General features: G+C 44.1%; 2 protein-coding genes across 3 annotated transcripts in view; one reads left to right on the forward strand and one right to left on the reverse strand.

The window, feature by feature from the left end:
• Positions 1-13,138, forward strand: part of LOC104471998 (focal adhesion kinase 1-like) — a 35,894-nt gene extending 22,756 nt beyond the window's left edge. For both annotated transcript variants that reach the window (XM_010087527.1, XM_010087526.1), the window contains exons 7-11: positions 6,051-6,090; positions 6,842-6,948; positions 10,712-10,867; positions 11,316-11,396; positions 11,882-13,138. In XM_010087527.1, the coding sequence (XP_010085829.1) occupies positions 6,051-6,090; positions 6,842-6,948; positions 10,712-10,867; positions 11,316-11,396; positions 11,882-12,094 (597 nt within the window). In that variant the 3' untranslated portion in view covers positions 12,095-13,138. The remainder of the gene's footprint in view (positions 1-6,050; positions 6,091-6,841; positions 6,949-10,711; positions 10,868-11,315; positions 11,397-11,881) is intronic.
• Positions 13,139-14,501: 1,363 nt separating this feature from the next.
• Positions 14,502-15,146, reverse strand: RPLP1 (ribosomal protein, large, P1; the record flags this gene model as incomplete). The annotated part of the gene is made up of 2 exons (XM_010087528.1): positions 14,502-14,622; positions 15,029-15,146. Coding segments are annotated over 2 exons (198 nt in total), but the record flags the coding sequence as incomplete, so codon positions are not given.
• Between the last annotated feature and the right edge of the window lie 277 nt (positions 15,147-15,423).

Genomic DNA, 15,423 nt, shown 5'->3' on the forward strand with positions numbered 1-15,423 from the left:
TGAAGAAAACACTTAGTGATCATTGACAAAACGAGTTTTAAAAGAGACTCTAATTTGTGATAACTACATTTCTAGTTCCAGAATTTGATTTTGCTTTTTTATCGTTCTTAATACCTTCAGAACATAACTCTGACTGACTTCATTTGCTGTGGGGAATGTCTCATGCTTCTGTGAGTCAGTCTCAGTTTCTCATTGAGAGAATGAGAAAGAGGCAGTAGTCATTTCTAGGAGAACTATGATTAAGTAAGTGATTTCTGTGCCAGTGGTGAGGACAGAATCCAATTCACTGAGGTGTCATTTTCAACTTCCCCACAAAGTGAAATTTTATTTTTATTTTTATTTGAGGACACTAGGAGGGAGAAGGAGTAATACCTGATCCTGTTCTTGGATGTCGTGGTACAAATGAAGTTATCACATGCATTTTAGTAGTTGCTAACTGATGAGTATGTGGCCGTATAGTTTTGTGCGCATTCTTTTGACATGTACGTTTAATACGCAATTTTCTAGAAGTAAAAATACAAGAAATGTTTCAGTGGAATTTTACTCTCCTTCCTCTCCTCCCCGCTTTCTTTTCCCTCAGGGTTACCAGGTTTGAAATATGTTAACAACACAAATGAAAGTTAATGACATGACTGATGGTGCTGGTAGAAACCAGATGGCTTTTCTAATTAGAGAGGGCAGCTGTAGAAGTGTGTGAGATGATCGGCCAGTGGGTTTCAGAGATTTGTGGTGACAGCAGAAGAGTTTTGGGGCTTTGGATCTTTGATTTCTACTCCTGGTTCCTGAAAGTGAAATTTGATTTTTTCAAGTCTGTAGTTACAGACTTGGAGTAGGCAGGGTGAATATGCTCCTTCATTTCTAGCCATCACATTTCTGCTCTAAAGTATTTAGTTGGTAGAATATAATCTGTGAAACTTAGAAGAACCTCAGATTTCTCCCTATGCAATATATTTTCATGCGATCTTACTTTCTGGAAGTTGTGCTTCTTGACACAGATTTCCATAGCAAACTGATTAAAATGAGCTTGAAGTAGAGTTAGTGTGGGGATTTTCATTTCATACAGTTAAATTTTGAGAAATTTTTGAGCAGCTGAAAGCAGGGCTCATGAAGTGCTAGGCAACCTTAGCCATAGGAGCCATTGTCAGGTCTGTCTGTAATTTTAAAGCCATAACATGAATTTCTAAAAATGCCGAGCTGAAGCTTTGAATAAATGCTGAACTACAATCACAAGTATCCTTAGCGTTTGTTAATGAGTCAGTTGGAAGGCATGAGCTTCTCTGTTGAGTACAGAGGATCTCCTTCAGACTTTCTGTGTGCTGTTGGGCAAGCTGCTTGGTATCCGCACAGCCATCTAGCACTAAAATGAGGTGATGGTGGTGTTAGTGTTAGCTTCTAGAAATAGTACGTGTACTGCTATTGTCCCTGTTACCTGGGTTTGTTTCTGAAAATAGAGAATGTGAGACATTCAAAAACAGTTGCTTAAAAGGTCAGAAAATAAGGTTAATGAATTAGTAGTATTAGATGGTGATTTATTATAGCATTATCCAGAGCTGCAGGTGAATTGAAGCAAATACTGTGTTTTTGTACCATTAAAACTGAATCCTAAGCAATCTGAATGTCATCTTTAAAGTGTTGAAAAAACAGCTTCCTTAGAACTGGCGCAAAGAAGTATTCTGACTTCACAGGAAATTATCTTTATTTTATAAGTAAATGTCATTTTGAGATGTTTCAATATTAGACCTGTTAAATTCTGTCTTCAGTGTTTTACTTTGCAATGGAAACTCCTTAATACAGATGTGCTTGCATAAAATGTGACTCTGTTGGGATTGTAATGCTTTTTATGACATGACAGCTGCAAGTTTTGTGTAAAGTATTCATTTGGTTGTGACCAAACAGATTTTCATCTTTAATAGAATGATAGAATATCTCAAGTTGGAAGGGTCCCATAAGGATCATCGAGTCCAGCTGCCTGCTCCTTGCAAGACTACCTAAATCTAAACCATATGACTAAAAGCATTGTCCAGACGCTTCTTGAACTCCAACAGGCTTCGTGTCATGACCACTTCCCTGGGGAGCCTGTTCGGTGAGCGATCACCCTCTCAGTGGAGAACTTTTTCCTAATGTCCAGTCTGAACTTCCCCTGACAAAGCTTCATTCTATTTCCTCGTGTCCTATCGCTTGTCACCAGAGAGAGGAGATCAGCACCTCCCTCCGCTACTGCCCTCCCTTGAGGAAGTTCTTGCTGCCATGAGGTCACCCCTCAGCCTTCTCTTCTCCAAGCTGAACAAACCAACTGACCTCAGCCTCTTGTCGTAAGTCTTGCCTTTGAGGCCTTTCACCATCTTGGTCGCCCTCCTCTGGACATACTCTAATAGTTTGATGTCCATCTGATACTGAGGCACCCAAAAATGCATGCCAGCTTCCAGTCAACTGGGACCTCTCCAGACTCCCAAGACCATTGTAAAATAACGGAGAGAGGTCCCACGATAACATCAGCCAGCTCTTTCAGTACCCTGGGATGAAACCTACTGGCCCCCACAGACTTTATGTGCATCCAACTGGAGCAGCAAGTCTTGAACAAGTTCAGAGTCAGCTGGGAGTTTATCATCCTCCCAGTCACAGTCTTCCAGTACAGGGCTCCGGGGTTCCCAGCGCCCTTATCGGTGTTGAAGACAGAGGCGAAGAAGGCATTAAACATATCCACTTTTGTCTGTGTCCCTATTTGTGAGGTGACCGACCTCATCAAGCAATGGACCCATGTTACTTCAGATTCTCCTTTTTCTGTGAACATATTTTAAAAAGCCCTTTCTGTTGTACTTCAGTGCTGGACAGCTTGAACTCTCATCAAGCTTTGGCTGCACAAATTTTCTCCCTACAGTGGCAAACAACATCTGCAGTCCTCCCATGTCACCTGTCCTTGCTTCCAATATCCGTACACTTTCCTTTTCCACCTAAGTTCTAGAAGATCCCGGCTTGCCAAGCCAGCCTTCTGCCCTTCTTGCTTGACTTCCGACACTTCAGGATTGCCTGCTCCTGGCTCTTTAAGAGATGGTTCTTAAAAAGTGACCAGCGTTCATGGACCCCAGTACCTTCAAAAGCAGATTCCCAGGGGACTTTACTAACAAGCTCCTTCAGCAGCCTGAAGTCTGCTCTCCCTATATCCAGGGTCACAGTTTTGCTCCTGTCTCCAGTGCTTCGAAACTCAACTACTTTGTGGTCATTGTGGCCAAGACAGCCACCAATCGCCACTTTGCCCACGAGTCCCTCTCTGTTTACAAAGAACAAATCTAGGACAGTGCACCATTCCAAGTCATCTCCTGCACCAAGAAGTTATCTTCAATGTGCTTCAGAAATTTTCTGGACCTGTTTGTGTCTGCTGTGTGATATTCCCAGTTGACATCTGGGAAGTTAAAATCACCCATAAGGACAAGGGCAGTTGATTTAGAAATACTCCTTAATTCTTTGTAGAATAATTGATTGGTGTCATCATCCTGGCTGGCTGGGAGGTCTCACACGTGGCTGAGTCGACTCCCACGACAACATCAGCTTTATTTGCTCTCCTCTTCATCCTTACCAAGAGGCTCTCAGCCATGTCATTGTCAACTGTAAGCACCATCCAATCCACCCCCTCCCTCACATACAGCATAACCCCCCAACCTTGGCTGCCCTGCCTGGCCCTCCTGAAGAGCCTGTAGCCATCCATCACAGCACACCAGTCACAGGACTCGTCCTGCCAGGTTTCACTTATGCCAACGATACTGTAGCTCTGGGACTGGGCCAAAGCTTCTGCCTCCTCTTGTTTATTCCTTGTGCTGTGCACATTAGTATAAAGACATTTCAAATGTTCTCCAGCGTACTCAGCACATCATGGAGCAGACCAAAGGACCTCGCTAGCACACCATCCCTCAAACATTGGCATGCCACCCCCAGGCTTATCTCTAATGAGCCTGTTTTATCCCTTTCCCCCTTCAAATCTAGTTTAAAGCTCTTTCCATGAGCCCTGCTAACTCTCATGCAAAGGTCCTTTTTCTCCTTTGAGAAAGGTGCACCCCACCTGTCGCCAGCAGGCTTGGTGTTGTGTAGACCAACCTGTGACCAAAAACACCAAAATTCTGCTGGTGACACTACTCCCAGAGCCAAGTATTGACCAGCTGGGTCTTCCTGTTTCTTCCTTCATCGCTCCCTGCTACTGGAAGGATAGAAGAGTGTCATGGTTTAAACCCAGCCAGCAGTGAACACCACGTGGCTGCTCGCTCACCCATCCCCAGGACGGGGGAGAGAATTAAAGGGGTAAAGGGAAAAGAGACTCATGGGTTAAGAACAATTTAATAACTAAACTACAATAACATTGAGAATAATAATGATAACAATGGTAGTAATAATAATACACAAACATACAAATTGGTGATATGCAGTAATTCTGCTCACCACCTGATGACCAAGGCCCAGCCAGTTCCCAGCTAACGGGCTTTCTTTTTTAATGGGCTTTCTGTTCCCCTCAGAAGAGAGTCTCCTGTGACAATGACCCAACTTCTTTTCTTTATGGAAGCAGTTTTGATGCAGGGTGTGATGTAGGCCGACTTAACCTTCGTGACACCTCCAACCTAGATGAACCATCGTCTTCATCATTGTTCAGTTCCACGTGCAGGGCCTTGTTCCTACTATACAAAGGCATCTGGGAGGCTGGGGTAGTCATGAAGGAGATGCTCCTGCTGTGCCAGGCAGGAACTTGTTGCGATTGTCCCCTGTCCTTTAAGTCACTGCATTCTGCTGGGCGGAGAGAGGACAGGGAATGTTCTGTATTGTGTGTCCTGTCTGCCTGACAGCTCTGTCCCGGGGAAGGCAGGGTGCAGTTCCAGCAGTCCGGCTCCCTCTCACACTCCCTGACACTCCTCAAACTCCAGCGGAGGAGTTCCTCTGCCCAGGCCACCTCCCACAGGTCTCCTCACTGCTGCTGGCCGGTGCTGGCATAGAGCCAGGCACACCCTGCAGCGGGACACCTGGGTGGCAACGTGTTCCCATAGGAGCTCTGTCTGCGAAGCTGCGGCAGTCGTGATGGATGCAGGGTTTAGAGAGGACACAGCCTTCTGCTGTTAGAGATTGGAAGGGACCTCGAAAGATCATCTAGTCCAATCCCCCTGCCGGAGCAGGACACCTAGATCAGATCACACAGGGACACATCCAGGCGGGCTTTGATAGATACCATATTGTAGATACCATTGCTCCCTGGCCGAGCCGGCAGCCTTGCAGTGCCCTGGCTCTGCTGTGCCACACCCTGTTCGCCCGCTCTGGTCACTAGCACTCCCCAGGAGTTTCTTTTCTACTTGTGGGGGCTCAGCCGCCGTTGTTCCTGGTCCCAGCCAGGTCTCCTCAGTCCCCATTCCACGAGCTGCAGGCTCCTGGCAGGTCTCTCTGCTCCCCTCAGGTTCTCCAGTTCAGGAACCCCGCCATGTGCACCGCGCTAGAGTGCTCCGCTGCCGATCATGTTTGCACCAGAGCTGCTGGCCTCAGTGACAGAGGTTGGCATGAAGGTTGTATAAATATGGTTACCAAGGAAAGTCACTTCAATCTGTTATTAGTTACTGCCAGATGAATAAGCAAATTGACCTTCACTAAGAGCTTTGCAACAAAACCCAAAAGTAAACCAGCTCAGAAATCTGTTGCCATTATGGAAACCATGCAGCAGTGTGGAAATCTTTCAGTCTTCTCGTTGTTGCACTGCCAGTTCTTCCTCACCACTGTGGCTTGTATAGCGTGATCTCTGAATACAGGCTAAAAATTATTGTGAACATACCACCACATTTGATTGATTAATAATGAAGGGTAACTGTAATGTAGTGTTTTGAGTGATACAAAATAATTTTTTTTTTCTTACTGTATGAATGATACACTTGTAAGTAGGAGCTTGGCTAGTGATGGTGAATAGGGATGTATTTTTAGCTGTTGGGAAATGTGCTGAGAACTGGCTACTCTCAGCGTTTGCAATTGTGCTGATGAAAGTTGTGAGCACTGTAATAACGATTCTAAATGTATATTTTTTTACTTTCTAGGCTGGTAACCAGCACATATATCAGCCTGTGGGTAAACCAGGTAAGCAGTAAATTCATATACCATCATCCTGAAGCTTTGATTACAAGTCTTCTAGTAGCAGCAGTGACCAAAGAATTATGCCGGTATTTTCATCCAAGGGGTGTGGATTCAATTCCAGATAACTACACATCGATGTTTCAGTGCACTGTGTGTTTGAATTCCCCCTGCAGTCCCCAGCGGTGTAGTCAGCAAAGCCAAGAAAATGTTTCATGAACAGGCAGGAGGTGTCTAGAGGAAACTGAGTCACTGTGTAGGACTTCACTGTGTGTGCAGTTCAGACACGTAAAACAGAAGTAGACACCTGAATTTAGGTTTCTCAATCTCAAAGTGAATCACACCCAGGATTGCTGCCGTGAAGAAGTCTGATTTTCCCAGACATGTGCAGCATGTGTGGCACTCAGCTGTGGTATGAAGAGGTGTGTACCTCTCAGGTCTGGGGTAGGTGTACTGAGATGAGTAGCAGTTGCCCCACAAAGGGATTTTCGAAGTATCTTACTAAAACTGACATGTTCTCATAATCACAGGAAGACTTGATGAATTCCTCAACCTCTTCTGTCTGCATTTCTTCAGTAGAAATACAGATTAAAGTACAGCTCCTACAGCCAACAGACTTACTGTAAGACACGTAAAGATGTACATTTCCTCTGCTACTACAGTAAAACACGTGTAGCCTTTGTAGTGTTGACAGACCAAAATTATGCAGGTACATCTGCTATGTTGGCTCTAAAATGCAAATTTTTTTGTTAACCAGATCACGCAGCTCCGCCAAAGAAACCCCCCCGCCCTGGAGCCCCCAGCCATTTGGGCAGCCTCGCGAGCCTCAACAGCCCTGTGGACAGCTACAATGAAGGCGTGAAGGTGCGTTGCTTTGTGTCACATCACATACATTTTGGAAAGTTAAACATTACCACTCTGAGATAGTTTGCTGTTCCTGAAGTAGAGACTGTGGAAAGCAAAAGTGACTAAACTTCCCAAGTCAATGTTGCGTGGGGCAAACATGCACTGGCAGCTCTCCAGGGAAGTGGGGAGGTAACTGGTAGGCTCATATCCTCCATTGCTGTGATTCAGCAGCTTCCTCACCTGGAACCTTTCCCAGGGGAGCTTATTTCTAGTTTGAAGGGCATATGAGATCTCCCGTAGGGACTCGGCCTCCCTGCTCAGCAGCTTTGTTAAGCAATAAGGAGTACACCCAGAGTTCCCAGTAGTACCAAAGTCTCCTGTCCTCCGTTACAGAGGAACGAGACATGTCTGAACTGCAGTGCTCCAAAAAGCTCTTACCGCAGCACCAAAGCTCCTGAAACCCTACTAGCTCTGGGGAACAAGGGAAGAGGGGAAACAGGCTGTCTGAGCTATGATTGAGATATTTTCTGATGTGTTGTTTCATCTGTAGTAAATAGGCAATAAAGCAAAAAATTAAACTTAGTTTTCTAGCAGAGAAGTGCCGCAGGGTGTGGTGAAACACAGCATCCTGTCTCTTGTTGGTGTCAATGGAACTGCTCCTCAGTATATCAGTCACTTTTAAATCGTGCCTCTAGGTGTTGTTCCCTGCCTCTGGGCTCTGTTGCCTTTCTCATCTTCAGGAACCTCACAGCTGATCTGTACACGTCACCGTTTTATTATTTCCCAACCTTTGCAGCTAGACAAATGCCTCTCCTCAAAGACTGTTGGTCTGACAGCAGTACTACTGACCATAGCATTAAAGCAGGATCCCTCCTACTGCCACTCCCATTCTGTCACTTGATGCCACCAGCAGCACCCAAGGAGATGCAGCTCCAGCTGTTTCCCAAGAGGAAAGGGATGGGATCTTCTGCAAATACACTGGGACAATCCCTGCTGTAATACAACTGCAAGTGCTAATAATATAGCTCCTCATGGAAGGAGAACCTCGGGCTAATCTAATCCCTTGCCAAGCCTGTAGTAAAGAATGAGAATCCATGTTGTGTTAGACACAGGTACTGTGATAAGCGACACTTACTTTAGGTGGTTTAAGAAAATACAGAAAAAATCCAGTTCATCTGACCACAAAATTCAAAACTTGCCATCAAAGCAATATGTTCAGCACTGATCAATCTCAGCCACTGCCTGCCTGTCTCACTCGTGCTCTCTTGTTCTGGGATTATTGGAATATTTAAGAATTAGCGTAAACAGACAGCAGTGGTGAATTTGAGCAGGATTATTTATTAGAAACTGACGCCAGTGCTTTTCAAGCTGCCAAGCCTCAGAAAATGTCAAGAAGCAGTAACAGATGTGTTACTAAACTTGGCTTCTCTAAAGTTTCCTTTCTAAATGCTGATACTGGAACATGAAAAATGTTTTCTGAAATACATCCTTTTCAAAACAAACCTGAGAAACCAAAGTCATCAGTAATAACAAGTGAACAAGATTTATGTACTGAATAGCTTCCTCAGTAGAAAAGGGCTGTTTGTTAGTTCTGTCAAGAGTTTCTTGGAAATTGGAATTTTTTTTATGTCCCTCAAAGAAAACAGCCCATTGTTTTTTGATAGTATAATAACTTTGTTAATGTCTGCAGTTCTAAACTGAAGATACTTCTAGGGTTCATTTCAGGCTCCCATTAGGGCATGCACCAGGAGATACGTGGTTTTCTGTTACTTGCTGAGGCAAAGTCAGACAGTCTGCACAAAGAAACTCCTGACTTCCTAGTCTGCAGAGCAATAGTGTTGATGTTGAGTATAAACAAACAAAAAAAATCAAGTGTTAAGAAATGCAGATGTCTGTACTCAGAATCTTAGGGCCTGGCTGTAGGAATGAAGTGGGTTGGGTGTAATCCATCTCAAATGGGTTCTTAGGAGTTCTTTAACCACGACTGCAATTAGTCATCGCAAACAGGAGCTGCACAGTTAGATGACCGGGTATTTCCTATCACAACTTTCCTAAAAAAAAAAAGTTTCAGAAGGATGAATACAACATTTTCTTAAATCAGTTGTTTGTGTAAAGGGACTAGGGTTCCACAGGACATTTTCCCACTGTTGCAGAGGCCCTCTACTCCATTTACCACTTTGCTGCTCGCCAGACTGGCTTGCTCCTGTCAAGCTTTGCATGATCTCTTCCCCATGTGGTTAGTAAAAAATAAGCATGGGTGCATGGCAAATACTTCCACTTCCTACGCGGGTGCACAGCAGGTCGTCAGCACACGGTGCTTCCGTAACAAACGGACCAAGAGCTAACACGAATGACTGCCGGTACTGTCGAGGATGCATTTTTGTTGCAGGCTTTTTAACTGGCCTCTTATTGCTACACATGTTTTGGGTTGGTTTGTTTGTTTGTTTTTTAAATTAATATTGTTTTTCTTTTTTCCCTTCTTTTGGTAAATTTCTTTAACCTTCCCCCACATTCTGCTCAACCATAGCCATGGAGGGTAAGCAGTGCGTGAGCGTGTGTGTACGTGCCCTTTTCCAAAATGTCTTTGCATGCAACTTTGCCAGATGACTGTTCAACTTCTCAATTGCTGAAACCAATTAGAATCACAGCTTTTCACTGGTGATTGAGGTGATTACAATGCTCTTTTTTCCTAACGTATTTTCTGATCAATACACTAGATTGAATCTCTGTAGTAGTTGTCAGTACCCCAAATGCAACCACCAGGCACTAAATCCTGCACTCCTTCCTTAGACAAAGTTTCATACAAGTATTTTATAGTTACATCAGGGTGGTAGCTTAGGTGCTTCCAGTGAAACATCTCTGTAGCTAGGACCAGTTGTAAGAACCAGTAGTAACCCAGTGAGGTGGGCTGAAATGCCATGAGCCATCTCACGTCAACAGGGTGGATGGCCGCTGTGTGACCAGTAGGAAATAATTTTTAACCTTCTGCTCCCACTGAGTGGTTGCTTGGGTCTCCTGTAGCAGTAAAGAACTGCAGGGAACTGGGTTGCTTGTAGTTCTACAGGAGCAGAGATACCGAGGACCTTACAGAGGAAGTTTTCAAAGTTTGATTCTTTTCTGACCCAGGATTATTTTGGTCTGTCTTGGACTTAACTCTAGACAGATCAGACTCGATTGTATGAGTTTAAGGACTACAGGATTTTTAACCCATTGGGTTTTTCCTGATCTGTTTGAAACAAACTGTATGAAAATATTTGGTGTTTCCCACCTGTACTGGTGACACCATTTGTGTTAATCTTTCAGTTTACACTAACAAAACGATCATATGTACCGCAATATTCTCCCTTTTCTACATCAGTATGTTAACTGAATACCCTGACATTGTTTTGGGGCACAAACAACAAAACAATCTTCCCGGATGAGGGACCTGGTACCCATTGCCTTAGCCGTGGAACTTGACCAGCAGTAGTCAACCACTTAGACGTGCCAAGTACTCTGTACTCCTCGTTCTTCAAATTATTTTCTTCTCTGTTGTGGGAGTTATACTGGAAGCTCTTCAGGGAAATCCTGGTAAAAGAGCAGGTTCAGTCAGAAGAACTAAAGGAAAGTTCCTGCAGATCCTGGAGCAAGCGTGCTCAGCGAGGACAGGGGACACAGCGGGCCCAGGTGGGGGGCTGTTGGGAACATGAGACATCATTCCCTGATGTCTGCGGAGGTTTGGGAAGTTGCTGAGCCCCATCTGCTGGGGACAGGAGGTTAAACAACCCCTCTCTGCTTCCAGATTCAGCCGCAGGAAATCAGCCCTCCTCCCACGGCCAACCTGGACCGCTCCAATGACAAAGTCTACGAGAATGTAACTGGGCTGGTGAAAGCGGTCATAGAAATGTCCAGTAAAATCCAGCCGGCTCCCCCAGAGGAGTATGTACCCATGGTAAAGGTACGGAGGCAATTCCTAAAATCGGTGTTTTATTTCTCTCCTGAATGAAAAACTTCCAGAAAGTTGGAAGCAAAAAAGCTTTGTTTGCAGGGGGGTAACTTGTGGTCAGAGGGCTGGAGCTTTGGACACGTTACTGTGGGCAACAGTGCCTGTATCCCCCAGCATGCCTGCGCCTACCCAGGGGCAGTGAGTTGGGCACCATCTTCTCTACATTTCACTTTTTCAAAAAGAACTTTTTTTTAATTAACCCTTTGGCATTTGGTTTTGATAGCAAGACATGAAATTGCAAGTGGGGTTTTTGAAGTCCCTCAGCCATGTTCTAACTCCCTTCTTATCCAGATGAGGGATTAAGTGTATCGGTTGCTTCCTGCACTTTGGCTACAAGTCCCCCATCCCTTCATTGCAAGATTATAAACTTTATTTCCTTAATGTATTTTTTTTTTCTTAGGAGGTTGGTTTGGCATTAAGAACCTTACTGGCAACAGTAGATGAGACCCTCCCTGTGCTTCCTGCGAGCACCCACAGAGAGGTACGTAAAGCTCCCCTCACCTGATGCTCAGGCTATTACTTTTCAAGTTTGCCTCAGCTAGGACAGCTAGCTGGACTTTTTTTTTTTTTTGGCTCCCTCTTCTTTACACACGTATGGAAGTGACTGAGATCTTTCAGTGAAATTTGTAAGTCAGGAATAAAACTGTTTACCTCCAAAACCTTGAAGGAGTACAATAACAAGAAAGCCAGGGAGTAGTTCTTCCAAGTGCCACCTTAGAGCATCATCCTGACATTAGCTGGGTGGTTCTGTTAAATAACCTGTATCCAGCTTCTTCACCTATTCTTACTGCTTTAGTAGTAAAAAGGATAATAATATTCCGGACATGGAAACCTAGAACAAGGTGTTAATTCTTACACCTGGGTTAAAACTCATTACCAACAACTTGGGTCTCAGGGCTGTTTAAAGGTGGGTGGGCTCAGCACCATCTAACAGCTCCCAGAGTTGACTGAATCTTCTTGTTGCAGATCGAGATGGCCCAGAAGCTGCTGAACTCGGACCTGGCTGAGCTCATTAACAAGATGAAACTGGCCCAGCAGTATGTCATGACCAGCCTGCAGCAGGAGTACAAAAAGCAGATGCTCACAGCTGCTCATGCTCTGGCTGTGGATGCCAAAAACTTGCTGGATGTTATTGACCAAGCCAGACTGAAAATGATCAGTCAGTCCAGACCACACTAAGCACTGAGGCAAGAGTTTCATCAGTCTAAGAATTCTGCTCGCAAAAGGATGTTCTCTCACCTTCCACCAGCACTGAGGATTAACCCAGTGTAGTCCTGGCTTCCCAGCACCTCTTGCTTCAGCAGACCTGACTGACCACTGTTGGTTTTCTCTCATTACAAAAGCTTAACCAAGTTTTTATCATAAAGCCAAGCTGGTCTGGGATTCAAAAAGTGGCATTATCACAAGATGAAGTTTGTACAGAACTCCTTGGGAAATCACAGCTACGAAGCGCAATTCAGTTTGATATCATCGCATGGGACACGCTTAGCCTAGAGCTGCCACAGGGTTACAGTCTCAGAGCCAAAACTGTTTGAGCAGCAGATGGGAGAAAGATATTGTGAAGTGAAGAATTCGGGGAAACCTCAGGGCTGAGAATTCTTGCCCACAGTATATGAACTATCCAGACTGGAATTTTTTTATTAGAACACTTACGTCACAATATGCTAATCATAATTTACAGAGAAAGAATAAAAAGCTATATTTTGAAGACTTTGGTCATTTCAAGACAAAACTAAAGCCCTCTTCATCTTCCTGCCTTTTTCTTTTATGTGAATGTGTGAAGCATTTGTTTGGAACTAGCTGTAGAACACAACTGAAAACTCTTGTCTTTTTCACCAGAAATAACGTGCCAGTCCTTTTGTAGCAATGTTGTTTTCCTTGGAAGCAAAAATGCTTTGTACCAGAGCAATTCAGAGCTGCATTTAGAGTTCTGTAACCATTCATGTCCCCCATTTTTATATAATTTATAAAGACAGAATAAAGCCATGTTGAATATTTTAAACCCACTGTAGTTAACTAACCCATCCTTTTGTCTATCTTGCCTGGGAGGAGTTACAGTAGAGCAGTGTAATTAGATTTTCCTTGGTTTTCCAGTTATGCCATCTGTTCTGTTAAAATAAAAACCACGCTCCCTTTTTGCTGTTGAGGGATATAAATTATTCTCAGGAAGAATATAATGAACTGTACAGTTACTTTGACCTATTAAAAAGGTGTTACCAGTGACATTCTGGCTGTGATATTTTGTGTGTGTGTCCACGACAGACGAAACTACTGTTTTTCCCTGTTTGTTATTTTTCCCCTACCCTAATCCCCAAGCTTTTGAAGAATTCATTCATGCAGGACTTAAGGAGCAACAGTAAGCTTCCAAGGAAGAAATCCAAGATTTAAGTAGTTTTCTAAAGAGCAGTTTTTCCTCTAAGTATGGAGCACAGGAACAAGTCAGTGTTACCTGTTTGTAATTAGTGTTACTCACCTTCCCCTAGAAAAACTGATTTTAAAAGTCTAAAAAAAGGGGTGGTGGAGTGCAGGATATCTAGGTGGTTTGCAGGAACTATTTTGGAAGCTCAGGTAGAGTTCACAACAGCAGCAAGGGGCTGCATGGACTAGATTTTTCCATGGATGCCTACATCTTTCAAAAAAACAAATGAACTCCAGTGTTGTGGGAAGGTGGGACAATGCAGAGTGCTTCCATTTTGGTCTACACGTGAAACAACTCTCCTACACAACTTTGGAGTCCTTACACACTTAAAATTATACACTAGCAAAATGTTGAAGATTTTAGTATCTATATTAAAAAGACAGCCCTGACCATGTGCGGTTGCTCTGGAAAGTCCTGTTCGTTCAAAAGTTATTTTAGAAATACATAAAGTTACTTCTTTCATATGTAAAGTTACATGATCTTCCACAGCCACCCTTTAATGCATTTTTTGGAGATGTTCCTTAACATTTTTCTAGAATGGCAAAAAATTACAATCCTTGTACAACCTAGGCTCGGTACGTTGCACTGCAAGACTCATCTTCTTTTAAGTCACACCAACTCATGAATAAATGGTACCAAGCTTTAGCCCTTGACAAGGGCCTTCACCTAACAGTTGGGAATATTTTCCCCAGTCTTCAGCTCAACAACTGCCCTCCCCTGTAAAATGCACACAATCCCTGTGGTACCGCAGCCTTTAGCTGCCCCTGAACAGGTTAATTACCTGCTACTAGAAACTGCCCAAGATGGAAGCTGCACTGGTGCTAAAGCATTAACTGAATATGTTGCAGCTTCACCAAGAGGCTGCGGCACCAACTAAGTCATAGCACTTCTGCTGAGTGTGACCACATCCCGTACCTGCCAAGCTGTTACCTTGTCAACAGGCATCTCTTGCTCGCCGGGATTACATTTCCACCTTTGTCCATACCCTGCAAATTCAGTTGGGGGCTGTAACTGTCACTGTGCTATGCCTCTGTTTAAGTATGTAGAATGAACGAGGGAAGTTATAAAGCCTTAGATTAACATGTGACAACAGCAGTTTCAGTACCTGCAAGTAACCTGGCCATCCTTCAGCCACTGTCCTTCACATGCATCCATACTGCAGACGAATACATGTAAATGTTCTTTATTACAGATGGGTACAAAACTAATTAGTCAAAAAGACCAAAGCCCATGTCATCATCAGATTCCTCTGATTCTTCTTTCTTTTCCTCTTCTTTCTTCTCCTCAGCTAGAAAAGAAGAAAGGAATCAGGATTTTTCCATTTTACCAGCTCACACAAGTCACATGCCACAAAAGACACACAACGACTAACACCAAGAACCAAGGCCTGAGCAATACTAACCAGCTGAGCTAACAACCCAAGACTGAGGTTTCCACTACTAAGAAAGTGGTTTTGTGCTTTCAAAATTAAATCCTACCAAATCTAAAAAACTTTACAAAGAAAGTACTCAGGATGAGATCCTGATGGTAAACAGGAAGATCAGCCTTAATTCTGAGGTAATGCTGATCCCGTACATGGACTCAAGGTGCAATTCTAGCCTTTAGAGAAGGTCTGTTTTGCTCCAGAACACCCACATCATACTACAAAGCATAAACCATATTAAAATTACAAGAGGTAGAGCCAAGCCACTTACCAGGGGCAGCACCACCCGCAGGTGCAGCACCACCAGCAGGAGCAGCTGCAGCCGGAGCACCACCTCCACCAGCTCCTACATTACAGATCAGGCTTCCGATGTCGATGTTAGCTAGAGCCTAGGGAGAACAAGCAGCAGCAAAGGCTCGTTAACACGGGGCACGCAGGGCAGCTTTGCTTCAGCCCTGTGTGCCTGCTAAATCATGCCATGAGTGATGAAACCACAGCGTGACAAACCAGCCCCTGCTTCACTCGGCAGCAGAGTCACCATAATTCACTGCTTTTTGCCTTCGTTAAAGGTTTTGAAACTACACGTGTAGGGGGGTCTACTGCCCAAGTCATCACTAGCAGGGAGCTGTTGTTTGGTCGTGATCTACCCCCGGCAGCCCCCACCCC

The sequence above is a fragment of the Pterocles gutturalis genome, unplaced genomic scaffold, assembly GCF_000699245.1.
Source record: "Pterocles gutturalis isolate BGI_N339 unplaced genomic scaffold, ASM69924v1 scaffold15861, whole genome shotgun sequence".
Lineage (NCBI taxonomy): Eukaryota > Metazoa > Chordata > Aves > Pterocliformes > Pteroclidae > Pterocles > Pterocles gutturalis.